The 27,672-nt window shown below is 42.7% G+C and overlaps 3 protein-coding genes across 3 annotated transcripts; 1 reads left to right on the forward strand and 2 right to left on the reverse strand.

The window, feature by feature from the left end:
* Positions 1–131: 131 nt before the first annotated feature.
* Positions 132–7,470, forward strand: vamp1b (vesicle associated membrane protein 1b). Its single transcript, XM_076988517.1, has 6 exons — positions 132–593; positions 704–772; positions 1,426–1,567; positions 2,956–3,114; positions 3,603–3,654; positions 6,501–7,470. Coding segments are annotated over exons 2-6 (372 nt in total). The 5' UTR covers positions 132–593; positions 704–770; the 3' UTR covers positions 6,518–7,470.
* Positions 7,471–7,523: 53 nt separating this feature from the next.
* On the reverse strand, positions 7,524–10,983 carry tapbpl (TAP binding protein like). Its single transcript, XM_076988516.1, has 9 exons — positions 10,678–10,983; positions 10,318–10,530; positions 9,911–10,180; positions 9,474–9,674; positions 8,737–8,904; positions 8,388–8,491; positions 8,044–8,272; positions 7,836–7,902; positions 7,524–7,702 (listed from the first exon to the last, which is right to left on the reverse strand). Exons 1-9 carry the CDS (start codon positions 10,721–10,723, stop codon positions 7,696–7,698), a joined length of 1,305 nt encoding a protein of 434 aa, XP_076844631.1. The 5' UTR covers positions 10,724–10,983; the 3' UTR covers positions 7,524–7,695.
* Positions 10,984–14,643: 3,660 nt separating this feature from the next.
* Positions 14,644–26,403, reverse strand: grhl2a (grainyhead-like transcription factor 2a). Its single transcript, XM_076988484.1, has 16 exons — positions 26,102–26,403; positions 24,724–24,910; positions 23,910–23,965; positions 23,033–23,378; positions 22,859–22,917; positions 22,499–22,655; positions 22,224–22,335; positions 21,178–21,272; positions 18,035–18,193; positions 17,791–17,869; positions 17,007–17,143; positions 16,679–16,716; positions 16,335–16,423; positions 16,084–16,169; positions 15,925–15,989; positions 14,644–15,408 (listed from the first exon to the last, which is right to left on the reverse strand). Exons 1-16 carry the CDS (start codon positions 26,116–26,118, stop codon positions 15,294–15,296), a joined length of 1,797 nt encoding a protein of 598 aa, XP_076844599.1. The 5' UTR covers positions 26,119–26,403; the 3' UTR covers positions 14,644–15,293.
* Between the last annotated feature and the right edge of the window lie 1,269 nt (positions 26,404–27,672).

The following is a 27,672-nucleotide window of genomic DNA, read 5'->3' on the forward strand; positions in this document are numbered from 1 at the left end:
GAGAGAGAGGGGGAGAGAGAGAGCGAAATGGAGAGAGAGAGCGAGAGAGAGGGGGACAGAGAGAAAGGTAGAGAGAGGGAGATGTAGAGAGAGCGAGAGAGAGAGAGAGAGAGAGAGAGAGTGAGCAGGAGGTGGGGGTTTAGAGCTGTACCGCACCGTCATTACGAGTCCAACTGTAACGGCCGGGGGGGAAGCGACGCATTATTGCAGTACAGGAGAAGAGCGCGCACGCACGCACGCGACCACTGCACTAATCCAGAAAGCAGCGCACGCAGATGTTTATGCGCGCGTGCGCTCCTATCAGAAGAGGACCGTGTCCGTGTCCGCTGCAGCTGGAACAAACGACACATAACTGGACAAGATTATACTAACCACTTACATATATTTAGTGAGAACGGATCTGGACTTAAATGCCTTTGATTTGTCTTGGAATTAGCGCAGAGAAGAAAGCACCATAACTGGATTACAAACACCAAGGGAGCCCAGTTCTCTCTCAACTCCACCGTTTCACTACCAGATCTGGTGAATTACTGGCCAGCGCGAGCCTTCGTAATGCGGCACTTTTGCTGACGGCTGCTGTATCAAGTGCTGCTGTGAGATTTCTGCACCTCAAACACGAGAAGCAACCAGACCTGCTTGTTCTGCTCTCCTTAGAGTTTTTTCCTCCTCCTTATTCACTTTGCTCGTTTCTTTTTGACTTCAGTCCTTTCTTGCCCTCCATCTCGCCCCCACCCTCGTCTCGTCGGGGCAGTAAGATCTCTGCTTAGAGGATGTGAGTACCAGTGCGGGCTTCCCCAGCTCGCCTTCATTTGAAACATAAACGTTTCTGTACGCAGGTGTCCTGTGTTGTAGCATCGAAATGTTTCGCCTTCACTATTACGTTTGTTGCCACTTTCAAGATACTTATTCCCGCAAGAGATGAACGTGTTTCACGGATTTATTGACTAGCGGGAAACGCTGCACCGTTGATAATATCGTAATGCGGCGAGACTTAGTCTCAATATTACACATTCATATAGTCTATTTTATGCTTTAGACCTTGGAAAAGTAAACTCGTATTGTACTGATGTTTATAAAATACTTGTATGTAATGAGGTACGTAATGAATCTTTAAGATCAAGCTCAGATCCATCCAGGGAAATGATACACTCTGCAAACTAGAACACAAACCCTCTAGGAGCAGCACCACCGAACCTGCGCAACACCGAGAGAGTTCAGTGCTGTAATGGACCTTGTGTCTGACTGATTTACCGTCCCCATCATTCACAGCCATGCAACGTCCAACTCAACTCTGCATGTTAAGCAGGGCATGAAGACACAAGGTTTAACACAGTTTCTGTAGAAGAAACTCCGTGGCGAGCGCGTGTCCGCTGCGCGCGCTCACCGCCCCCGACCCCCCCCCCCCTGCCCTGACTTTGTGCGCAGGTCCGCTCCAGCTGCTGACGCTCCTGCGGGACCCCCCGGGGCTCCTGGTGGAGAGGGGGCACCAGGCGGAGGGCCTCCTCCTCCCCCCCCGAACACCAGCAGTAACCGCCGGCTACAGCAGACACAGGCGCAGGTGGAGGAGGTGAGAGCGGGAGTGAGGGAGAACGTGGAGAGGAGTGTGTCACGTGACCCTGTTGGGTTAGCGAGAGATTATTTCGGATTATCTGCCTTAGATTTGGAAATCCAGCACTAGTCACGAAATAAAAACCTTTATGGGATCCGAATGGTGTCACTTGGTGCCTGTAGATCCTGCACCTTATTTTGATTTAGATGAGATTAAATTAATTGGACTGGTACACTCACAGGTTCATAAATAATCATCTGTACGCCAAGTGAGAAGTTCTTATTTTATTTTAAAATAAATGTTTTAGTTAAAAATTTTATTTTACTTTTAACTATTGTAATGGGGTTATGATACTTTTTGCTTATAGTCTTTACTTCAGTAATAAATATCTGGCTTTGTAGGATTCAGTTCTGACCTCTTATTTACCCAGTCAAGAAGACTGCACTTAGAATACTCCAATCAGTTGCCTTAGTAGTATGTACTTACCCTGGTAGTATATACTTACCCTAGTAGTATGTACTTACCTTAGCAGTAAGAGGTTGACTGGTATTCTTGTAACCATGCCCTTGCCAGCGTGCTACTCCCATATGAGGTCAGGTTGGCCTGAGGTCATAATGGTCATGTGATCCCCCTATGCCCATCTATCCCAACATCCTGGAGTGTTTTTGATCTGATCCGTATGTGTTACTGATTAATAGATGTGATTTATTCATCACAGCTTGATTGTTCATAGTTAATTGATGTTGTTTGCTGTTATTGTTTTCCGAGGGCATTATTTACATGTATAATACTATATCATTGCTTAGCTCTTTTTAAAAACTTATAAATAATATGGAGCATATTATTAAAAATGTACAATTGATTTGGATCCAACTAGAATTTAGGATGAGTCATTGATGGATTTATTAATTTACTGGCATTGGTAGTTCTTTGGTCCTTATGCTGATAGATGACTGCAGCAGAGTCCAGCAGAAAGGGCTGATCTAGAGTCAGCTGTAGACCTTCGCTTAGCTACACTGTGCATTAAGTAATGATTTACTGACACACAGCTGGCCAAGAAACAGCCCACTGTCAAATGAAATAGGGCACAATATAAAAAATGGCTGTGAATTTAAGCTGACGTTCTGCATTTGAACTTTACAGCCATTTCCGTTCAAACCCAAAGTGCTGGGGTCCAGAGCCAAAACAGGTTCACTGTGTAATCACTTACAGACTGTTATAATAGAAATGCATACACAAAGAAATCAAGTAACAGGAATGTTATTCTATTTTTTAAATCTTTCTGTAATCCATAACCACCTCCAGTCATCTCTCTTATACCCACCCAAGCACAATTCAGTCTGTGTATTCGACAAAACCCGGAGTACCCGTATCATGTTTCTGTGCTGTGGTGCTGTTCTGCCCAGGTGGTGGATATCATGCGTGTGAACGTGGATAAAGTCCTGGAGAGGGACCAGAAGCTGTCTGAGCTGGACGACCGGGCAGACGCACTGCAGGCTGGGGCATCGCAGTTTGAGAGCTGTGCTGCAAAGCTGAAGAACAAGTACTGGTGGAAGAACTGTAAGGTGGGAGTCAGCAGCAGCGATGCGTGACTAGCCAACGCCCTCTTAAGAACACGGGCCACATGGATCACGTACTGCTAACGTACTACGTAATTAGCGCCACGGGCAGAATGACGGAAGTGAAAGGAAAGTCACTGTGACATTTAGACGATAACCAGCGACAAGCTGGTTGAAACACATGACATATATACACAAAGACAAAGAACCCTCAGGTGGCGATCCCATTAACGGGTAACAACCACCAGAGGGGCGGGGACACAACAAAACACAAACACTGCCCGCTGTTGATGGAGGCAGCCAGCAGGGGGCCTCGGTATTGTGACAATTATTGGTAGAGGAACAGAGATGTGTTGATCTTCAAAGCAGAAGCAGTGTGTGTGTGTGTGGATTTGAGTGGCTGCAGTCTGGCAAAAAATGAATGCTTTGATATATTCCACATGATATGAACAGTCACTGTGATTTAACTATGTTTTTGTTTCTTGTTTCTTTAGATGATGATTATGATGGGGATTATTGGAGTCATCGTGGTCGGAATAATTTTCTGTGAGTTTCAGTGGAGCTCTTGGTCTCAGCTTTGGTTTGGGTATTTTAACCTACATGTAGGTTATACGTGTATAATCCTTATACATATACAGCCTCTTCTGTGGGGAATGGCTTTCAATTTCCATCTGTGCAAGTGCTCTATGCTGTTCCTGTTAAGAGTCTTTGGTTCAACACTGCAGTGTCCTACCTCTAAAATAAGTAGTTAGAGGAAGCATATGCTACCTGTAACATGACTGAAAAATTGTAAGTTGCTCTGGATAAGAGTTAAACAGATGGCTAAAGACAGAAGAACCTTCATCTCGAATCATAGCACTGCACACAAGTAATATTCTCAAGTTATATTCATGGGGGTTCAAGCTACAAAAATCAAATGTTAAATTTTAGCATATTGAATATGACGAGGATATACATATATGTGTGTACATATTGTCAATTAGTGAATTGACAACAAACAAAAGCAAAATCCAAGTCAGATAAATGTTTGGTATAACCACGCTTTCAAAACATAAATTCTTCTAAATACACTGGAATTTTGTAAGACTACAAATTATGCCAAACAGGTGACAAAGGTCACTCATATATACGCTGGTCTTGAACACAGGAACAGTTGTGCAGGAGGCTTAAGATTGGGGTTTTGAGATGTGCTGCACAAGCTCTTTTGAAGAACCACAAATGGGCCACGGTGAGGACCATAGACACAGCTGTTGGCCAAGGAAACTTAGTGCAGCACAAAGGAAATCACGCTCACTTCCCTTTGAAAGATGTCTTTGTTTCAGACGACGTGCAGCAATGCCAGCAGCTCAGCACTGGCAGAAACCAGTTGGACCCAAGTACATCCATCTACTGTTCAGAGACGTCTAGCCAGAAGTGATTCTTCAATGTGGAAACAAAGCCAAGTGAACCAAGCACAAAAAAACACAGGAACTGGGGTGTAAAGTGGCAACAGGTGCTGATGAGTGAGGAGTCCATATCATTTGGCTGTAGCAGAAGGCAGTTTGTTCACTGAAAGGTTGTGGGATATTGAGTGTCTGCAGGCAGAGTGAAGGAAGGTGATGGTTTCTTGCACGCTCGGGGCTGCAATTCAGCAAATGGAGAAAGGAGTTTGGTCAAGATTAGTGAGGTCATCGATGCTGAGAAATACAGCCAGAAGCGCATCAATCATGCAGTTCCATCAGGTTTGGGATTTTTTCCCCCAAATTTGCTCTGCTGCTGGGCAATGAGCCCAAACATGCAGCCTGTGTGATAGTCATCTTAAAGAAGAACAGGGAGTCCTAGAAATGATACATCCCCCACGGAGTCTGTCTGAGATTACATGTAGACACAGAAGGATTTCAGCATCTACATCACATGACGCCTGAGGTATCAGGGAGCGATAACGCAGACACAAATGCTGAGAGGAGCCAGATTTAAAAGTTAATCCAAACTCGGGATCAAATAAAGAAGCAGAGGTTAAATCAGAAAGGGAATCCAATCACTAACATGACTAACACAGACATATTATAAACACATAGAAAAACAAGAACAAGTCACCACACAAATCTGTACATTTAAACAATGACCAGCACAGACCACCAACACGCAGGACTAACGGAGGACCCAAACAAGACACAGGTGGGAATGATAATCAGGGGGCGGGGTTACAAAACACGAGGAGGACCTATAACTGACAGGCAGAACCACATGGCTACATAAACAAACACACTTGACAGGTGGAGGCAGGGCTAGACGTGAGACAGCCATAGTGGATCTGTGGTTAGTTCTCGTTTGGAACATCCTCTCTGCTGAGTGCCTTCAAAAAACTGTGTGCAAGTGCACATAGAAGATTTAATGCTGTTTTGAAGGGTTTTTGATTTATATATATATATATATATATATATATATATTGCCATTCACTGGTCTGGAACACATGCTAACAATGCTAACGGAGGAAAGATAACACGGATCTTACAGAATCAGTTGTTGCTGTCCATCAATCGGGGAATGGCTATAAGACCCTTTCCAAACATATTGAAGTCCATCATACTACAGTGATCATTCACTGTAGTGGGAAACATTGTGCTAATCTTCCCAGGAGTGGATATTCCAGCAAATTCATCGCTAGGTCAGATGATGCAATGATCAGAGAAATTAAAAGCCCAATAGCAACGTCTCTCCACAGGCCTCAGTCACCACATTAGATGGATCTGAGCACCATGCAGTCATTGAGTCAGTCATGAACTCCTCTGTAAACCAAAGTACTGTAGAGTTACATGCGTGACCTATTCACCAGCTAAAGCTTGGCTGACCCAATGATACCAAGCACACCAGCAAACCTACACTAGATCTACATCATCTGTGTTAATCCGAGGTTCACCTAATTTTAAGCCTTGATAAGAACCAGATGATTTATGTCCTGATACATAAAGCCATAGAATTCAAAGAAGGTCTATATATTACAGCATCACTTGTATTCACATGTAACTCTTGTAAACCTAGCTGGTATTTAATTGAGCAGCTTTCACTTTTAGACTGTATGTCTTGCTAGAACGTAGCACAAAAATGCTGCTTGCAGTACACATAAATGTTTTGTGTAGGTCTCCTTGTTAGTCTTCATGTTTAAGGCTTAGGGTGGACCATCTGCACACAGGTTCTCATTAGCATGAATTATTCATTCATGGCTGTTTAGCCATTAATCAAATAGTGTAGTAGGAACATGGACACTGAGACAGATGTGCTGGTCTTAATCTGTAGAATGGTTCTGTCTTGTGTGAATAATGATCTGGGATCTGACCTGATCTTCCTGCTCTGACTTTTTCCGCTGTTTCCTTCTTCTCATCTTCCCCTGTGTTCCCCTTTTACGTCCTCAGTGTATTTCTTCTCGTAACCTGACTGAGCTCACAGGGACGAGGATGAACGGAGGTGAAGAAAGCAGAAGCAGAAGGAGAAGCCGCCTCATGTAAACGTCACGCCTCTTCCTGCCAGCCCTCTCCAATCTCAAGACCTCTCCATCCTCCAGCTGGTACTGTAGTGTGACCATAGTCAGTGTGACAACAGTCATCTCTGCATTCTTCCCCGCCTGCCGAGCCATGTAGTCTAACACACTTCACACACACACACACACACACATACACACACACACACATACACACACAAAGGAAGTGTTTGAGGGGGAACATTTGGTTAATCTACAGGGATGCAGACTTTTAAACACTGGTTTGGGAATATGAGCTTCATATAAACATGGAGAAAGACTAGAAGATACACCTACATGCCCACACAAACACATATGCTATAACTGAACGTATTTGGTAAAAGAAAAAAGAAATGGAAAAAATTATTGAAATTCCCACCTGATCATGGGCACACATACTCAGAAACACATAATCCACATTCCTATTGAATATAAGAATTTGTGTCTAATGACTTGCATGGAAGATTGGACACAACCATTGAAGCTTATTCTGTAAATTCATTCCTAAACTCCTACTGCCTAATGTACAGCCGATAGAGACATTTCAAACCCTTCATGAAACTTCATGTGTACAAAATATTAACACTATGAGCCTGCCAATATATTCAGATCCTTCACAGACATAAACTTTATTATTTTTCTATTCAGTACAGATGTTGGATATTGCAAGAAGACACATTTTTCATTTCACAGTTTTATTTAGTAAGGACCTATGACACATTGTTAAATGTAAATGCCATTTATGGATGATGTAACAGTGTTCAATTTGTCACTTATGGCCATTGTGTGAAACCAGAGAGTTCAGAAGCATGCTTATTTATCCTCTAACTCTTTTGCTGATGCCAATAAAACATCTCCGAACTGTTTACACTCTCACTTTCTCTTTTACACGAATACAAAATCACAAAAAAGAAACAAGAAAAAAGTACACCTTACAGCCACAACTTTCTGCTAAAAATAGACTAGCAAATGTTTACCTTTATATTTACATCCATTTGAAAAAAGAAAAAAAACAAACAAAATGTCTTTAGAAAATAAATTATTAACAGTTTGCAGTTCTTTCAGGACATGTCCACGGTCTCTGCCGTGTCTCAGGACCTGTTAATACACCAGACAAAAAGAAAAATGTCACTCGGCCACTTTAAGGTAAAATCTATATTACATATTGATACAATTCTATATTTAAAGGACAAGTATTCTACAAGTCTATAATATAAAACTGTATACATACCTTAATGCTTGATATAAAAACAGTAAGGACAAAACCAGTGTTGCCAGCATCATCCAGTAGTATTCACCTGCTCAATTTAAGGAAACAAGCTTTAGAAAATCAGACTTATTTTGTGAAAACACAGGAATCCATTAAAAAATTCACAGGAAAGAAATCTGGAGTTGATGATGAAACACGTTTGTCTCACCCAGGTCGGGTGTTTTCTGACCTGGTTCAAGTATCTCTACTGTCATGCTTATGTCCATGGGGGTCTGCAGGGCAACGTGGGACACCCTGCAGATGAGGACGGTCCCGGCCGGCTGGTCAGAGGGCCGGACCGTGAGGAAGGAGGACAGGGAGAACGTCCCATCGCTGTGTTGCCGGTGACTGGAGAGAGAGGCCTTCTCTGTCAGAGAGATGTTTTCAGTCTCAGTGGGGAGCTGAGAAAACCAGTCCACCTACAGGAGCACACATCCAAACTAGAGTCGGTTCCTCCAGGAAGGAATGCAAAGGTGGCAAAGCCTGTGTTGATCTGAAGTGACTGGAGTCAACTTTAGAGTGTAAAGTACAAACCTTCACATCCAGGGGGTAGTAACGCTCACAATTGCAGCTCAATTTCTTGGGCATCTCATCTTGAAACACTACCTTCTTTTCAGTGACAAATACTCTGGGAGCCTCTTTGGGGGACGGAGGAGTGTGGTTAGCACAGAGATGGTAAACAGGTCTCAAAGCTGATTTATGATAATGTCTGTTGTTAAAAGTTCTAAAAAACCTAATTGAATCTAACAGAAAAATGTAACACCATGCAGTTTTGACGGGTTGAAAGGACCAAATTATATTTTACAAATTAATTCTTAAATCCATAAGCACAGCGCTAAGAATGTGCCGCACTGGTCTGTACGGTGACTGATCAGACACTTACGCATCAAGTGCAGCTGAACGATCTGCTGCGTCTGAAAGCCTCCGGAGGTGATGGTGCAGATGTAGGTTCCCTCGTCAGAGACCTTCAGGTCCTTCATGGTCAGAGATGCATTTCCGTCCTGAAGCAGCAGGCTGCGGTCTACAGAGACACCTGTTCGATCCACGTTCACTGCAGGAGAACACAGCAACACGGACGAATGCTGACTGGTGAATGACCTGAGTGACCTGTGACCCGGTAGTAATTGTGAACATGTCTAGGATAAGTCTGGAAAGTGCATTCACAAAACACTCAGCACAAATATCCACACCTTAAGAAGGTCATAACTGAGCAGTGGGTTTTTAATGTTAGTAATACACCAAGAACGTTAACTGGTACTTCTAATTTTGATTAGCAAAAAGAGGCCCAAACTGTGATTACAAAATATTTAATGTCACAAAAATGTGAATTGGAATAAAAATTAAAATTTTAATTTCGATGTCTTTATCACTTCAAATATAAACTTGGCCAAACATCTCAATGAGGCCATCCACTTTTGTGATCATTTAGTGACACATTAATTATTATTGTTTATTTATCCATCACTGGATGGATCCCCAGTGCCATCTTGTCTTCTCCACTGTGTACACAAGAGAGACGGCAATGACTCCATGTGCTAGTGTAGAAGAAACGATGACTGATCTCCAACCTCTTCTAAAGTGTTAATGGTTTTTCGAACACATGCCCGGTCCGTTACCCACCCTGTGTCCCTTCTTCCGTGTCCACCGTCTGGGTCTTCATGTCCAGGACCATCCGTCCGTGTCCCCTGTGCTGCCAGCGCCACTCCAGGCCCACGGTCTGATCTGCTGGAGCGTCTCGCTGCCTATAGCCACAGTCCAATACCACATCAACACCTATGGGTACCGCAACGGAGGGGGACCGAGAGTAGACCACAAACACAACTACAGGAGAGAGAGAGAGAGAGAGAGAGAGAGAGAGAGAAGAGAGAGAGAGAGAGAGAGAGAGAGAGAGAGAGAGAGAGAGAGAAAGAGATAATGTCAGTGAAGACAGACAGTGAACATCTGTGTTGAATATGAAGGAAATCTGGTGATGGGATGGGGGGGGGGGGGGGTGGAACTTGGAAAAATAGCTTAGAGATACATGACCATACATGTATGTGTAATGGGACAGTACCTACCATCTGTGAGCAGAGTCCCCCACTGACTCAGAGGAAGATTAAGTTTGCTCTGTATTAGTGGCACTTTTTCATTCTCATTGGACGTTGTCTGCAGCACCAATGTGAAGCTGACTCCGCCCCCTTCCACATGAATAGATCCAATGAAATGGGAAGCCGTGGACTCGGGATCTGCAGCCCGAGGAACATACTGGCTCAGCTCACACACCACCTCCTGCTCATTACAGTCAGCGTGCAGAAGGGACTCTGCTTCTGGAATCTCCACTGATGATGCTAGTCAGGGAGAGAGAGAGGGAGAGAGAGAGGGAGAGAGAGAGAAAATGGTAAGATAATAATTAAAGAGTAAACAAGCAATTTTTTGCAAAGGTTTTTTTCTTTTAGCTCATTTGAGCAACAGTATTATGTCTTACCTTGGACCTCAAAGATGAGGTCATCAGCATTAGGAGTGTTGGGGGGGTTATAAGGCGTTATAGTCTCTGGTGAGAGGTCAGAGGTCATGGGAAGGTCCCTTAAGACCAGAGTGGCTGGAGTTCGTGTGAAGTGAGCTCCACCCATCATGTTTCCCATCCCTCCACCCTCCTCAATCAGGGAGCAGGACAGTACTACATCCGCGCCTTCCAGACCTGGGAGCGACACAGGGAAAACGAGAGAAAGCCTGTATAATTCTGATAACGTGAAGCAAGGAAACCCCGCAACCACACCAAGAAGAGAGACCTTGTTCATAGGTAATACTCTCGTGTTACAGCCCTCCACTTGGTCAGGAAACTCACCGTGCGCCAACGCGAACACACAGCCGAGAAGAAGGACCCTAAGCATAGCAGATCACGTCTGGAAAAATATTCAAAAGGACATAAAATGTTGTGGAAACAAAACGAAAATGAAGCGGTCGAGCCTAAATGTCTGTTGCATTCTGGGCATGAGCGACCTCAGTTTACTTTCACTTTTGATTTGAAACGAACATCCCTCCTTCCCTGTACTGCGCTAATTATGAATTTTTAAATTCAGTAAATATCGAGACAGCTATTGCTGTTCGGTCGTATTTTGTAAACAGTCGAACCTGCCAGAAAATAATCTCTTATCTCATCCACAGAGAGGATAAAAAAAAACTACTGAAGACCCAAAACAGAGAGAAACAGCACCACCTTCTGGACGAAAACATTTGGATTCTTGTTAATATTGTATCACATGTCCATATCTTAATGACCACAGTGTACCCACTGATGGCTACTTCCAGCAGGATAACGTGCCATGTCATAAAGCGCGAATCATCTCAGACTGGTTCCTTGAACACGACAATGAGTACACTGTACTCAAATGGCCTCCACAGTCACCAGATCTCAGTCCAATAGAGCACCTTTGGGATGTGGTGGAACGGGAGATTCACATCATGGATGTGCAGCTGACAAATCTGCAGCAACTGTGTGATGTTATCATGTCAATATGGACCAGACTCTCTGAGGAATGTTTCCAGTACCTTGTTGAATCTGTCACGAAGGATTAAGGCAGTTCTGAAGGAAAAAGGGGGTCCAACATGGTACCAGCAAGATGTACATAATAAAGCGGCCAGTGAGTGTAGATCACCACCTTTATCAGTGTAGCGTCATGGTCAAGGGTTTGGGCCATGTGTGTTACTGTACAAGGGATGGATGTCTTTATATGAAGAGGTAACAATGCCAAAACCCATGAAGTCGGAATCATCTAGGCCACAGAAATGTTCAGGGCTGTGATCACGAACAATCTTGTACTGTCTGCATAGAAACAGCTCTCACATGGCAGAGATGCAGCAGCAAGAGTTCAAACAACCACAGTTCCTACACGCTAGTTTTGATTACATAAACATGTACAACCTACGAGTTATTTGATTGGCTCCAGTAAAGCATCACTAGGGCTCAGCTGACTGCTAGGCAGTCTTTGGCCACCAGAGGGAGGCATACAACCACTTCACAACATTCAGAGGCAATTATCCATGCCTGTCATCCGGCCAACTTAAGAACAGCTCACAGCCTCTGGTGCTCAGTCTGTGTTCAGCTCTGGCAAAAGGACAATCCAGATAAGGGTTTCCTTCCTTCATTCTCTCTATCCTTCCTGGGTTGGGAAGGCCATTTTTAGCCATTTAAGTTTTGTTTTTGCTCACCCTGTGCAAGCAGATGTCTGTGCTGCCTTGGTGTGTTGTAATGTGAAGTACACTGTCCTGGTCACCATGAAAGTGGTGATTTTATCCCTCTGTGATTTGGGCTTTCTCTTTTGGGAGGCTACTCTGTTTCCCAGTAGGCCAAAAAACAAACCTCTTCTTGGTTTGCGTCTCAAGTTTTCTAGCTACCATGGGGTCTTGAAAAGACCTGAAAGAGAGCAGGGTACAGACACATAGAAAGGAGCTTTCTCTATTTCTAGACCACCATCACTGATCATCAACCTCAGACGTATTTTAGCAGACTAAAAAAAGACTCATTTTGGAAGAAAGAAAAATATCACATAAGAATAGGTTTTATTCAGAGAACATCCTCTTGTCACAGCTACAACCCATGATCTTAAAGCACATTTTTCATGTGATGCCACTTTTGCACGTCTCTGCCTGGAGCCTACAGATGAGGTTTTACTCACTGCCCCATTTTTACTGATCTTCACCGAGTCCCACCTGCTGACTTCACGATGTGTTAGAATCTGGAAGACTCCACTTGCATTTGGAGGAGAGCTCCAAGGTCAGTGTGCATCTGTGTGACAGAGTTATCTGAATGGAAATATGGAAACCTTCCAAGAGATTGAGGAGAACACTGGAGAGCATCACATAACAAACCTCAACAAAAGGACGTCTTTAGATGTTCCTCAGTGAAAGTCTAAGGAAAGAAGGTCAATGTCATAGGTACATGAAGAAATAACCAATGATTACTAATCTAAGCTAATGATTAACATGGAAAACTGTAAATGTCATGATAGAACAGCAACAAAGCAAATTTACCACTACAGTAAATGCCATGCCACACACACACACACACACACACACACAGAGTTCCACACACACAGACACTGACCATGAGAAGATCACGTTCACAGCAGCTGGAACTAGACCCGCTGCACTTGAAGCAAGTCCCTCAACTGTTAGCGCCACATACTGAGACATTTGATTATAAGATAAGATTAAACACTAAGTAAACGGATAAAAGAGATAAGACACTAAACAAAGTCTAGCACTGTTTAGACAATGTTTAGGAAGTTACCCCAACAGTAAGATATAAATATACCTGGGTAAATTACTAAAACAAATAGAAACCGATAGTCAATTATAACTATTTATTATATTACAATGAACTTCAAGGAATATTTTTACATACCTAACACCTGTGTGTCTAGAACACAGCGGCGCCCACAACACCTGTGTGTCTAGAACACAGATACATGCTCCTAACACCTGTGTGTCTAGAACACAGACACGCCCCCAACACCTGTGTGTCTAGAACACAGATACATGCTCCCAACACCTGTGTGTCTAGAACACAGATACATGCTCCTAACACCTGTGTGTCTAGAACACAGAGACACGCCCCAACACCTGTGTCTCTAGAACACAGAAACATGCTCCTAACACCTGTGCATCTAGAACACAGATACATGCTCCTAACACCTGTGTGTCTAGAACACAGATACATGCTCCTAACACCTGTGCATCTAGAACACAGATACATGCTCCTAACACCTGTGTGTCTAGAACACAGATACATGCTCCCAACACCTGTGTGTCTAGAACACAGATACATGCTCCCAACACCTGTGTGTCTAGAACACAGACATGCTCCCAACACTTGTGTGTCTAGAACGCAGAAACGTGCTCCCAACACCTGTGTGTCTAGAACACAGACACACACTCCCAACACCTGTGTGTCTAGAACACAGACATGCTCCCAACACCTGTGTGTCTAGAACAAAGAAACATGCTCCCAACACCTGTGTGTCTAGAACACAGACACACACTCCCAACACCTGTGTGTCTAGAACACAGACACGCCCCCAACACCTGTGTGTCTAGAACACAGATACACGCTCCTAACACCTGTGTGTCTAGAACACAGATACACGCTCCTAACACCTGTGTGTCTAGAACACAGATACATGCTCCCAACACCTGTGTGTCTAGAACGCAGAAACTTGCTCCCAACACCTGTGTGTCTAGAACACAGACACACACTCCCAACACCTGTGTGTCTAGAACACAGACATGCTCCCAACACCTGTGTGTCTAGAACGCAGAAACTTGCTCCCAACACCTGTGTGTCTAGAACACAGAGACACGCTCCCAACACCTGTGTGTCTAGAACACAGACATGCTCCCAACACCTGTGTGTCTACAACGCAGACATGCTCCTAACACCTGTGTATGCTTAGAATGCAAAAATGCTAAAAATAACATGAACATAAATGTCTGTGGTAATAGGACCCTGTTCTAAATAAAACTGAGAAAAAATGTTTTCGATCTAGTAAAGGTACTGCGTCTTTTCTCTAGTTCATGTATCCCTATGATCTAAAACTTCTTCAAGTTCTGAATCTCTCATTTCTTTCAGCTGTTCCATTTATTTTGGTACTGATATGTTGGATTTCAGTTTAAGATGTTCAAGATGTTTACCAGGTTACGGTTCAATAATCAACACTTTAACGATTGCATCATGTTCAATTCTGTAATGAACGATGAACATCTTTCAGTATACGGCACTCTGTACATGGGATAAATGATCGAAATGTCCCACTTAAACAAGACAGCAAAAGGTTTAGTTTATTAAATTCATAAAAAAGTATATACACACACACACAAACAATATTCATAAAAAACATTAAATATTCACATGCAATAACTAAAGGCTTTACACGCGTCCCACTATATGCTGTAAAGAATACCCAGGAACTGCAGATTGGCGAGGATGGAAATTCAGGGTCCACTGAGTTCATATTCTACAGAAAAGTGCAAAACGTAGGTGTCTGTGACACTTTTCTGTGATCATTTTAAAGGCTCAATGGTATTTAGACTTCTTAGGGTCACTATACTACAGTACAAAATGCTACAACTTAGCTGCAGTCCTAATTTACAGTTTACTATTGGCCAGTAGAGGGAGCTTGAAAACCACAAGAAAAAGACAAGAATTTTAAGCGGTATTTGTTATTACCTCTTACTTTAGTACTGTATTGTATAGCTGCAACAAACACACCAACAATCACACCACTCAATATTCTCAACCAGAACAAATCTGCTTAGTGAATCTGATGTATTAACCCCAAACAGCCTTCCCAGTCCACTTGTTATGGGATGGAGTCCACCAAACTTCAAAACCGAAGATGGGGTAATGGGCAGACCAGTACTCAGTGGTCCCGAGTTGTCCGTGAATATGGGATGGACAGATTCTCAAATTTCTGTGAGTGTGATGTGGAAGCATTCCGTCTGAGTGTCCATGTTTACAATAAAGGCGTCCTCGTTGGAGTACTGCTCAATGACATTGTCGTCCATGTTGACCAGAATTCTAACGGTCAAATAAAAGAAAAGACAGACAGTGTTAGTGGAACACGACAGGCTGCCACGTGGCCACACAATCACGGTCACAAACTCACCGTGGTACACAATACGCACAGACCCAGAAGCCCACTCCATTTGTGTGACTTCCCAAAATGTCTAGTTCAGTAAGACTACGGTTCCTGTTTAGTGCTGTGCAAATGTGATTCCGCTGTCAAAGCTTGTGGAGACAATTCAGAATCCAAAACTAAACTGATTTGTCATTATGTGACTCAGTGTGACCTCTGTGTAGCTGCATGCACTACCTGAGTACTGAACCACAAAAACAAACCAGAACTAGCTTTACACCTCCATCACTACTAACGTGAAAAATGACTTTAAACTCCCAGATGCTGCTTTCATTAGTGGGGAGATTAACTTTGCTCCTTTAATATCAGATCAACCCTGGCAGATTCAAAGCCAGAACCTGATGGCTGTAATGTTACAAATAGCAACTCTGGAGGCTCCTGGTGTGATCTTTACTCACCCTTTCTTACTTTTCTTGAAGATTTTGGTTATCTTCTCAGCAGAAATAGAGTATTTGCTAGATATCTAAAAACGGACAAGAGAAAACAGGTAACTGTGCCCAGTGCCCCTCCACTCAGACACATACCAGCTACACGCTGAAGTGCAGGTTGGTACTTACAGCCTCTGTTAAGCTCTTCACTGTTGGAGACTTCAGCATTAAAGCATCAAAAACCTCATCAGACTCTTTCCTTACATACAGCAGCACTGTGAAGGAGGAATAACAGTCAATTGTTGTAAGAACCACAGAATGAGAAATCCCTTCACACAACAAAACAATGACAGGAAGAATCTTTCAGATTCATTGTCTCTAAATCTAATCTAGTCATTACTAAAAAAAAAAAAAAAAGAGGTTTGCGTGTGGCCTCCCACCCCTGCGTGGTGTTTCTCCTCTGCTGTGTTTGGTTGGTGGAGAACAGTGCTCATCCTCAGACTGCCTAAACATCCTCTTCATCGTCACACTGCAGTAAAAATACACATCACTCAGCCAAGCTGCACGTCATGGAAATCATACCGGACATTTTTACAATAAAACCTGCTCATCACTCAGTGAAAAAGCATTTGCCTAAGCAAGGTGTAAACATTTAAATAGATTTCAAGACTGAAATGTAAAACTAAAATGTTTGCATGTACTAAATAGGAGAAACCCTGGTGACCACAGCCTGTTAAATGTGTGATGTGTGTACTGGGGAGACACCTGTAATGGTGATGCTTACCTGTCATTCTCCATTTCCTCAGCACCAAAGCCAAATGCCTGCAAACAGACAGTAAAGGTCAGACTGTGGTCACTACAGTAGGTGGAGACAGGAGTTAAGGGAGTTCTAAAGCACGGCTAAGAGACAACGAGGTGAAATGTGGCAACAAAATGGCAGTTGTACATGTTTGGCATCACTGAAATGCACCTGGTTGTGAGCTTGCCAGGTTACTCTCCTGTTCCCTACCATTACTTCCCCACTGGAACAATCACACACAGCACCGTCATGGCAACCAGACTGCCTCCCTGTGGGAAAATACCCACAATGCAGCAGGCAGCAAAGTGCTCACCTGTGCGGCTCTCTGCAGGTTACTGAAATGGACATCAGGGATGAAGAGCACCGGCTGGAACTCCAGGTCCGTCATGGATTTAAAGAACGTGACCTCCGATTTCTTCATCAGGCCTCCCAGGCCTTTCCCCGACAGGTCTGAGGGAGCAGGAACGTTAGGAGGAACGCAGCAGATAGCTGCACCATCTGCACCCAGACGCACTCCACAACTACGCCGCTACGTGCTGTGATGTAGGATCTCGAGAAAGGTCGTCATTTCCATGTTAGAAGGGTGCATTCTTCTTCCAAAAGGTGTGCACAATCGCCACACTGCGCAAATGCTTGAACACTAACAGAATATTCATCAGGAACATTTGATTCAGCGTGCTCACCCACACATCAGACATTTCTGTCACTTGTTACAGTCATCTGCATGTCTTTGATATGCACAGGCCAATATTATGATACTGTGTTAACAAACACCACATTGTGCAGCCCTGGTGTTTAGATCTGGGATTCATTTGGAAGCAGTGACAACAAACATTATGCATTAATCCATTAAAATATTGTAATATAATTATTACTTTATAAGTGTGTATATTCTGTGTGTTTACCTTATGTTGCATTAATTTCATGCCATATGAATCATAACAGAATTAGTGATGAAATTATGATTAATTTCTAACAATGCAACTTAACACTTGAACCTTATTGTGCTCCGTTAATAATGCAAAGCATTCTGATTGGCCATGTGAGCACAGATGTGCTGAGGCGTAATCTGATTGGCTCCCCCGACTCGCCACTACCTTGCCCTCCTGCCACGAGCCCCTTCGCCTTTTTACGCATCTGCTTTCTCTCCTCATCCCGGATCTTCCGTTCAGCTCCCTGTGAATCAGTGGCATAAACAGGAATAACTACTCGCTTAAAAACATCAAGGTGCTAACTCATTTGCAAATTGTTCATGATGTATGACTAGCTGGTCACGCACCAGGTATTTTAAATGGTACAGTTGCCATTCACTGTTATAGAAACTTTTTTTCCCCCACTAACCTTGTCGCAAAAGACCTTGATCTGGCAGTACGCTCTGTGAACGGGCTTGTTGCTCCTGTTGTTGTAGCTGTAAGTGTCGATCTGAATCATCAGTGGAAGGCCTTTCACTCCCTTCTGAGAGGAGAAGTCTGTGCTCAGACAGTTTACTGTGATGAACACCTACACAGAGGAAGAGAAAACCACAGTAACACACACACGCTTCTAACACGGCCCAGTTGGAGCATGGACTTGTTTGGAGTTACGGCTGCTTCCTTTACAACTACAAATCTGTTGGTTAACTACTTTAAGAAAGAATACAAATACTTCCTTCTACTTTATTAATTCATTTTTAATTCTAAAGTGAATCACAGATCCAGACCCAACCTTTGATGTTCACAACACCTAATGAAGAGTCCAAGGAGGGAAATTAAGGAATGAAACGTTTCTATTCAAAATGTTGCGCCTTCTGGTTTTCACATGGACATTTGAATTTACTGCAATGCTCATCTCTTGCACAGCAGGTCTGGCACTAAGAAATAATGAGTCTATAGAGTACCTTTAGAAAGTCTATGAGCAGACAGGGAACGTACGGTTTTACAAAGAGGCTAAAGAGTTTGAAACTGTAGGCTAGCATGTACGCTATTATTTTGCCTAAGTTGTCAGTTCATGTAGCTGAGGTTTTCCGATACCATACAGATCACGTTTAAACTTCAAATCGTAATAGAGCTAGAACCGGTTTAACTATTACAATAATTAATAGTTATTTGGCCAGCATAGTTGCTAAACAAACAGATTAAAAACCGGTTCACGTTTTGCCTGTTTGTTTTAAGTGTACCAACTGCACGTAGTTCAGTTCTTTCCATCAGAACTGGATTTCCATAATAAAAATATGGGTTTACTTTTTATAATATTGTAGTGTTGACACAAAGAAAGAACAAGAAAACACCATCGCACTAAAGATCTGATTTTTTGCAACAACAGAATAATCACATCCACAAAACGAGAATGAGAACTAAATGGCAGACACAAAGAGGGCTTCACTACAGACGAGACAGGCCAAGCTCATTATGACATATACAGACAAATCAACCAGTCTTTGTAACAACATTAAACATTTATGTCAACTAGTTCACATGCTGCTGGGAGGCACATGGCATCATGGGAGACATCACTATGGCATCATGGGAGACATCACCACACCTGCTCTTTCTCCGTTTGGCCAACCAACCCACCAACACTAACTAAGCAGTCCAGTAATAATGAGACTAACTAAAAATCTTCACTAAAAACCTCAAAATTCAACTTTTACTGATGAGACTCAACTAATATTCTCATGAAACTTTAAGTGAACAAACACAATGCCCACCACAACTCTTATATGCTTGCATTGTTGAAAGAATGATAAGGAAGTTAGAATTAAAATAGTTCTTGCTCATTTTTGACACACACACACACACACACACACACACTTATCTCTCTCTCTCCCTCTCTCTCTCACTCTATAATATATAGAATTTCTGATGAAGGCTGAGGGTAGAAAGCTGCAGTGTACCAGGATAAGACACGTGGAGATTTGCGAAGTACACAGTTTTCAGAGAAACGGGATGGCGTGTCTGCACAGATGATGAAGGACCTCTGTCCAAAATGTCCTTCATGTCACAAGTGTCCTTCACACTATTATGAATATCTCTACACACACTGTATATCTTGTATCTTACCGATGTACAATTTTATTAATGTTTTTTTTTACATTTGAGATTTATGTAAACAGATCACAGTTACACTATCTTCAGTTCTATATGGGTGAGCAGTTTATTCAAATAATGTTAACGACATTCACTTGAAAGGGCTTCCACAGCAAATCGCCTTGTTCCAATCTTTCAAGAGACACTGGAAAAACCACATTTGGAGATGAAATGTGGGAATTTTTTTTGCCCAGAGTGAAAATAGTTTCCCACTGACACTCTCCTCTGCCTTCATGTCTGTGCCTGTAGCTTTTGTTTAACAAGAAGGCTTACGGTATAATGTTGTGAGAACCACTTCTTTTCTCATGATCACATGATCATTTTCAACAGACATCAGTTAATAAACCACACACGTGCTCCCAGTGAGTGCACCTGAGATCATTTCGCAAACATTGTGCATCATCTTTTACTATAAGCCTTCAATAATGAAAACCTGACACAAGAGTAAATCCTGTCTGAATGGCTGCTGTGTACCAGTCACAGAGTCTTTCCTGTGAACGCAGTCATGTGCATCTGTGAAACTGAAGAGTGCAAGAGAGATCTGCTCATTTAAAGGAGCTGTTTTTAATGAAGAGTCATTAGGTACACAGCATGAACATAAGTCCCCTCTGCTCTGCACTGTTCTTGTAGAGATGACGTAAGAAGCAGATGGGTGGGGCGTGGGTGTGGGCGTTGGGGTGGGGGTGGGCGTGGGCGTGGGCGTGGGGTTTACAGGAAGGTTATATCTGCCTCATGCACCATATGTTGTCAACTCATTTCCAAGATGCTCAATCTATATTACAAGGTCTCTTACATGGCAACCAGAATAACTGGATTAAACAGAGCTTTGTGTTCCAATATATTTGACAGCTCTGTAAAATTTCAAATCCGCTGATTTTTTTTAAAATCATATTATGTCACATTGATTGACTGATCAGATTTAATTATTTGATTTTTTCTCTAGAGTAATCAAAGCCTTTGGGAAGATCAGGTTACTGTGCTAGCATTATTCTAATATGATATAATCTGATTAAATCCTTCTAAGCATTTTAACAAATCTGTGCCTATTTTATTTGATTTAAATCAACGTGTCTGGGGAAAAAAAAAAAAAAAAAAAAAGCCCTGAAGTGTCCTGTGAATACAACCTTGTCCTGTGATTCCCTGTTTCGTACAAGTCTTTTAGAGTTTGGGCTGCTACTGCAAATGATCCCTCATATTTCTTAGATGCATTTAAAAACTGAATTCTAAATTAATGCTGAATGCTCAGTAAATATTGAATACTAAATACTACATACACAAATACACAAAGAAACTTCTACATATGCTACACGTGAAGCTTTATTCTATATGGATGAGAAGGGGAGGCTTGAATTATTAGTAACAGTGTAGTGTTTCTAGGTCTAATGGCGACCCTCCCTGTGAAAGTTTGGAACACCTCACCTTAGCTTCTTCATTAACGTCCCATGTGAACGAGACAGCGTTGTAGGCGATTTCTTCAAGGTTCCCAATGGTATTGAAGCTCTCTTTGTAATCAGCTGATCAGAAAAGAGAGAGGAGTCATCAGCGGTTTTGACCTTCTGCCTGGACACGTTTCAAAAGGACAAAAATGCTTTGGACGGAAGTCACCTGAATAACTAAATCACATTCAAAAGCACCATGTACTAAAGAGAACACGACAGGAGACCGTGCCACTGGATTGTGTCTCATCACTGCAAAATCACTGCAGGCTGCACACAAATTACACTACAATGTTCATGGAATGTAATTCTTTAATATTACGATGGGTAAAAGCTAGCACAAGGGAGCAGGCCTCAGTGTCTCTAACTCTGACTAGTTATGAACCCCCCCTCCCCCTCCCAACTGTTAACATATCTATTTAAATCCTCATCTGTAGCCTAGAGTGCTATGAAAAATCCTTGGATACTGTTATTCAAATAAAACACTGGGGTGTATCGGGTTTCAAGCTCTCCAAAACACCACTACTTCCTGTAGGTTTGTAGGTGCTGTAGTGGGGGCCATCACAGTGGTCTCCAGGTGTCGACCCACCCCCCCACCTTCCCAGGACTGACCCCGTTCCTATTGTCTGCCCATTTCCCATGTGTAAGTAAAGGGGACAGATTACATCGCCCTGAGCCTTGTACTAATATCAGGATACAATATGGAGGGAAAGCAAAAGGCTATCAAATGAGGGGTCAAAGACACACACACACACACACACACACACACACACACACACACACACACACACACACACACACACGCTCACACGCTCACACGCTCACACACACACGCTCACACACAGGGATTTCCCTTGAACGGTACCCAACTAGTGAGAAAGTTTCAAAACATACAGACACACATACACACACAGGGATTCCCCTTGAATGGTACTCCAACTAGATAGTTTCATTCAGAGAAACACACACTCACACACACCCACACACACACACACACACACACACACACACCGAGTGACAGCTGCTTACCGATGTCCAGGACTCTTTGTTTGGCCGTGTGCTGTCGGGTGTGCCAGTAGTTCCAGTGCTTCAACTGCTCATCCCGACACTTGTCCTCCCCAAACACCACCATCACTACACTCTGTGAGACAGAGAAGAGATCAGGGCTGTGTGAGGCTCCCACAAGCACTGCGTGCAGAGAACATCAGACGGTTACCATGCCACTGGAGCGCAGAACCTTCAGACGGTTACCATGGCAGTAAGAATTAGAAGCTTCATGTAGTTGTCATGGCGGCGGGACTCACCCGCACTTTGTTGATGGGATGGTGTAGACCTTTGGTGGCCTGTGGGTCCCTCAGCGTTATGCCGTAGAACTGGCCTCTGTTCAGATAGATCATGGGCCCATCACCGTCCTTCTGACGCACCGAGCGACTCGCTTCTATACTGTACACAAACGAGTCCCTACACCGGAGGAGAGGGGAGTTACTGGAGTTACTGGAGTTGATGGACACTCTAAACAGAGGAGACGCGCAGAGGTCAGAGACGTTTTCATGCTTTCACATGGACCGTCATGAGGTAACGGAAGGGGATAAATCGCACCTCTTTTAACACTCGTGACGGTCTAAATGAAAAGTCACAACGTCGTGTCAGAACGGAGCACTTACGGTGTTGGCTGTTCGTAAAAGGAGTCTTGGGCCCCCAGAGTGGTGGGCACTCTGAACTTCTGTTGAAGAGGAAAACCAGCAAAATGCCGCATATTACCAAATTAAACAACAATCGAAATCAACTGATCCTGCTGCTTCACTGTCATTTACTGAATAATTTAACAAAGTCCTCACCACGTTCTCTCCAGCGTACGAGTCCTCGAAGGTGCTGTCTGGAATGTTCTTCTGCTCGTCCTTCATGTAGCGGCCGTGGCTAATGGCTCCGGCCTCCTGGGCGTGCTGCTGAAAGCCCAGGCGATGGAAGGACTGTCCCTGTCGCTGGGGGGTGGTGTTGGCCAGGCCGGGGGCGTACACCTCCGCCTTTACAGTGGCCACCACCCCCCCCTGGGCTGGCGAGACGCTGTAGGAGTCTCGCTTCGCCTCCGCGCTCTGGGCGTCCGCGTTCAGGGAGAGGTTGACCGGGAGAGATTTGGCAACCTGAACCCGCTCGTCCATGGTCTCCATGCCGACATGCCAGGTCCTGCACAAGATAAACATGGGAAGCAGAAAATGAACTGCATTAGTGTTACAGAAATACCTGCATGATTTGTACATTAGTAATCAAACCTTTAGTATGCAGCATAGTATCTATATGAATGTGTAGTACATACAGTATATATGAATGTGTCTGGGTGTGTGGTACATATATGTGTGTGGTACATATGTGTGAATGTGTCTGGGTGTGTGGTACATACATGTGTGTGGTACATATGTGTGAATGTGTCTAGGTGTGTGGTACATACATGTGTGTGGTATATATGTGTGAATGTGTCTGGGTGTGTGGTACATACATGTGTGTGGTACATATGTGTGAATGTGTCTGGGTGTGTGGTACATACATGTGTGTGGTACATATAAATGTGTGGTACATATGTGTGAATGTGTCTGGGTGTGTGGTACATACGTGTGTGGTACATATGTGTGTGTGGTACATACATGTGTGTGGTACATATGTGTGAATGTGTCTGGGTGTGTGGTACATATGTGTGTGTGGTACATGTGTGTGTGGTACCTCTTTTCTTCCTCAGCAACTTTGGCTACAGGCAGCAGTCTCTTCTCTTTTGGAACCTGAGAGTAAGAAATAACTTGTATATGCTTCATGATGTAAAATAACTCGTATATGCTTCATAAGGTGAAATAACTCGTATATGCTTCATGATATAAAATAACTCGTATATGCTTCATAAGGTGAAATAACTCATATATGCTTCATAAGGTGAAATAACTCGTATATGCTTCATGATGTAAAATAACTCGTATATGCTTCATAATGTGAAATAACTCGTATATGCTTCATGATGTAAAATAACTCATATGCTTCATAATGTGAAATAACTCGTATATGCTTCATGATGTAAAATAACTCATATATGCTTCATAAGGTGAAATAACTCGTATATGCTTCATAATGTGAAATAACTCGTATATGCTTCATAATGTGAAATAACTCGTATATGCTTCATAATGTGAAATAACTCGTATATGCTTCATGATGTAAAATAACTCATATATGCTTCATAAGGTGAAATAACTCATATATGCTTCATAAGGTGAAATAACTCATATATGCTTCATAAGGTGAAATAACTCGTATATGCTTCATGATGTAAAATAACTCGTATATGCTTCATAATGTGAAATAACTCGTATATGCTTCATGATGTAAAATAACTCGCATATCCTTCATAATGTGAAATAACTCGTATATGCTTCATAATGTGAAATAACTCATATATGCTTCATGATGTAAAATAACTCATATATGCTTCATAATGTGAAAGCGTCATTGATGGCTTGTGCCGGTAGCCCTTCTCACAGCCTCTGACCTTGTAGTAGTCGTAGAGGAGGCCCAGGGCGGCCACGCTGTCCTCATCTCCATTGATGCTCATCATGGCTTTGGTGGCAGCGGTGAGCGGGTTCTCCAGGTAGGCTCTCCACGCCTCATCCTCACTGGTGAAGACGCGGCGGGAGGGGATGGATGTTTCGTTGGGCACCACCACCACCAGACGCTTGCTGCCACGCAGAGACAAAACTCATAAGAACAAAGTGCTCCTGATCCTGAGACGTCTGTGGTCTCAGCATAGGTTTTGATATTAGGTGGGTATGTGTGTGTGTGAGAGAGTGTATGTGTGTGAGTGTGTGTGCAAGGCCATTCGACTGGTGACTGATAACATTTGCTAATTTAGAATATCACTGGAAAATCTTGACATTCAAAACACAGAAAACCAGATAAGCTGGAATCTTAATCAACTCCTTCTTTCTATATTTGTGGTTTTAATACAAAAGGCATATCTAGAGTATATATAACAGGCTTGCACGTCAACAAACAGTATGATCATTCATATGAATTTTCTAGTCAAACAGGATTTTGGTTTAATGGTATGTTCCTGTTTGATAGAGAACCACCTACAAAAAGCGGGCAAACACGACTGAGGACTTCAATTAATTAATACGCTGTGTGATGATCCTATAAGTGTCAGCGGTTTAACTGTCAAACTATTTGAGGGATGAAAACAAGACCAGCTGAGCTCAGAGCAAGAAACGCGCAGCGGAAACGTAATGCAAGTTCTGGAGGAATGTTTGCAGTTGAAACCATTTCGTTCCTTAAAATCTTTTAGTGAGTCTTTCTAAAAAGCTTTGATCTGACATTTGATTAGACTTAATATTCCTACAGGGGTGATCCTGTTGTGTTAAGCAGACATTTATGCTAAATAAAACCAAAACCTCTCATTGCTGGAGGGGATTTGGAGCCAACAAAGAAATCCAGCAAGTACCTGCTATTCCCAGAGCTCTCCCTTTACATCAATACATATTGTCCCATCCCAAGCAGACAATGTATTATCCCAATGGATATGGATACTGCTGTGTAGAAATCAAAAGCTCATGCTCTAAAATGATGTTAGGGTATCTAGGTTAACACCTGAGCAAACACGGTTCATATTCAACAGTGCAAGATTATAAACACAACCTAAAAAAATGTATAATACCATGAAATACCACTGAAAGTTATGTCCGTTTTGGCTTCGGCTATCATTTGTCATCTTGACTTTAAGATCACAGAGAGGCTTTCGGTTTTCTAAGTAAATAAATGCTTTCTAACAAAGCAAGACCAGGTCCCTTTTCTCTGAGACTGTGAATCACTGGAAGTTGACACACTTCATTTTGACAGCGTGTCTTCAACAGGTGGGCTGTCTCATCACTCACCTTTCCTCCTGAGCCATGAAACACACGCTGCACTCCTGCTAGACAGAAACCGCCCAGGAACCTGCACGTCCAAGTCCGTGAACGCCTTCAGAAGAACTACACAAGTGTCTAAACGTGTCCTGGCTTCTCACATCTGTGTGATTTCACCCATCCGTAAACCAAAAAAACGCCTTCAGTCTTACTTTACGTGAGGGGGGAAACTTGGTAAAGATTCCGCCTTCACCAAGACACACACCTCTGATGGAGGATTAAGGCTGGTGAAAGTGTGCATTAAGTAAACGAGAGGACGGGACAAACCAAATAAATCCTTCACACACTCAATGGCATCGATTGGTGCTCGAGGTTCCGCCCACCTTCAGCCCAACACGACCTGGATCCTGAGGTGTCTCACGGCTCTGTCAGGAGATCTTTCAGAAGTTTAGCTAACGTTACCTTTCCTGATTCAGCTGCGTTTGCCAGTTTTGCATTTGCACTCAGAAATCTATACTCAACATCCACAACTGCGCTGAATAAATTATTGTCTAAATGTTTTATTTATAACTCAGAATAGTGATTTGCTGTTATTCGTCTTTTCAGTGATGCAATTCTGGTGAATCCGTTTTAGGCACTAAATCGAGAAATCAAAGCAAAAATAATCGTTGTGGCCCATTCGTTTTATGTGATGCTTTGAACGTTTTTTCCTCGATTTAGTCAGTTAGCTGAACTTTTATGTGAGTGGGTGGATTGATATAACCTAGCTGTAAGTTAAAACAAGACCCCAGAAAGGAAAATTAATTGCAAGCGTATGGTTATCACATTTTCTTTTCAAACCAATTCGATTGAACTTTTTATTAAGAGCTTAATTTTTGATTATAAAAATGTGAATTTGATCTGTTTTTATCAGATCCACTATTGTATTCTCAGATCAGTTTTTTTTATCTAGCACTGTATTGTGCCAGCAACTGGTCAGAGATCAGTGCCAGTCTTGCTGCTGCGAATACACTACCTGGGTTTGTTCAAAACACCTGCTGTGCACTTTCACCTGTCAGACGAATCTTGCTTGTTGGATGTCAACAAGATTTTCAAGTAGTGTAATGAATTCAAACCCATCACCCATAGTTAACCATGATGTGAGTAGCTGGTGAAATGCAGACAATGTAGAAAAATATAGGAAATTTCCAAGTCCCCTTTTCATGAACAAGAACACAACACTGTCATTGGTTTAGTACACCAAAAATGTTATTGACAGAAGAAAATGTGTTTTCAAACAAATGGTTGCATGGTGTATGAAGTGCATTGTGCAAATAAAATATTGCACTTGGCATAATCAGTAGCTACATATGCTGTAAAACTTGCCCACTAAGTGAATTATAAATAAGCATTACATTAGAAGCTCCTGCATAAACTATGAACTGTGCAGATGTTTATCTTAGACAGAAATAAAACCCACTAGGTGTCAAGGTAAGTATCCAGAAAAATAACTTATAAGCAAGTCCCATATTACAGGAAATAGTTGAAAACTGAAGTGATAGAAAGTATCAAGATGGATGAAAAGGGGGACTTTATATGAATGTCTGTGAGGATCAAGCTGT

Source organism: Brachyhypopomus gauderio, unplaced genomic scaffold, assembly GCF_052324685.1.
Source record: "Brachyhypopomus gauderio isolate BG-103 unplaced genomic scaffold, BGAUD_0.2 sc62, whole genome shotgun sequence".
Lineage (NCBI taxonomy): Eukaryota > Metazoa > Chordata > Actinopteri > Gymnotiformes > Hypopomidae > Brachyhypopomus > Brachyhypopomus gauderio.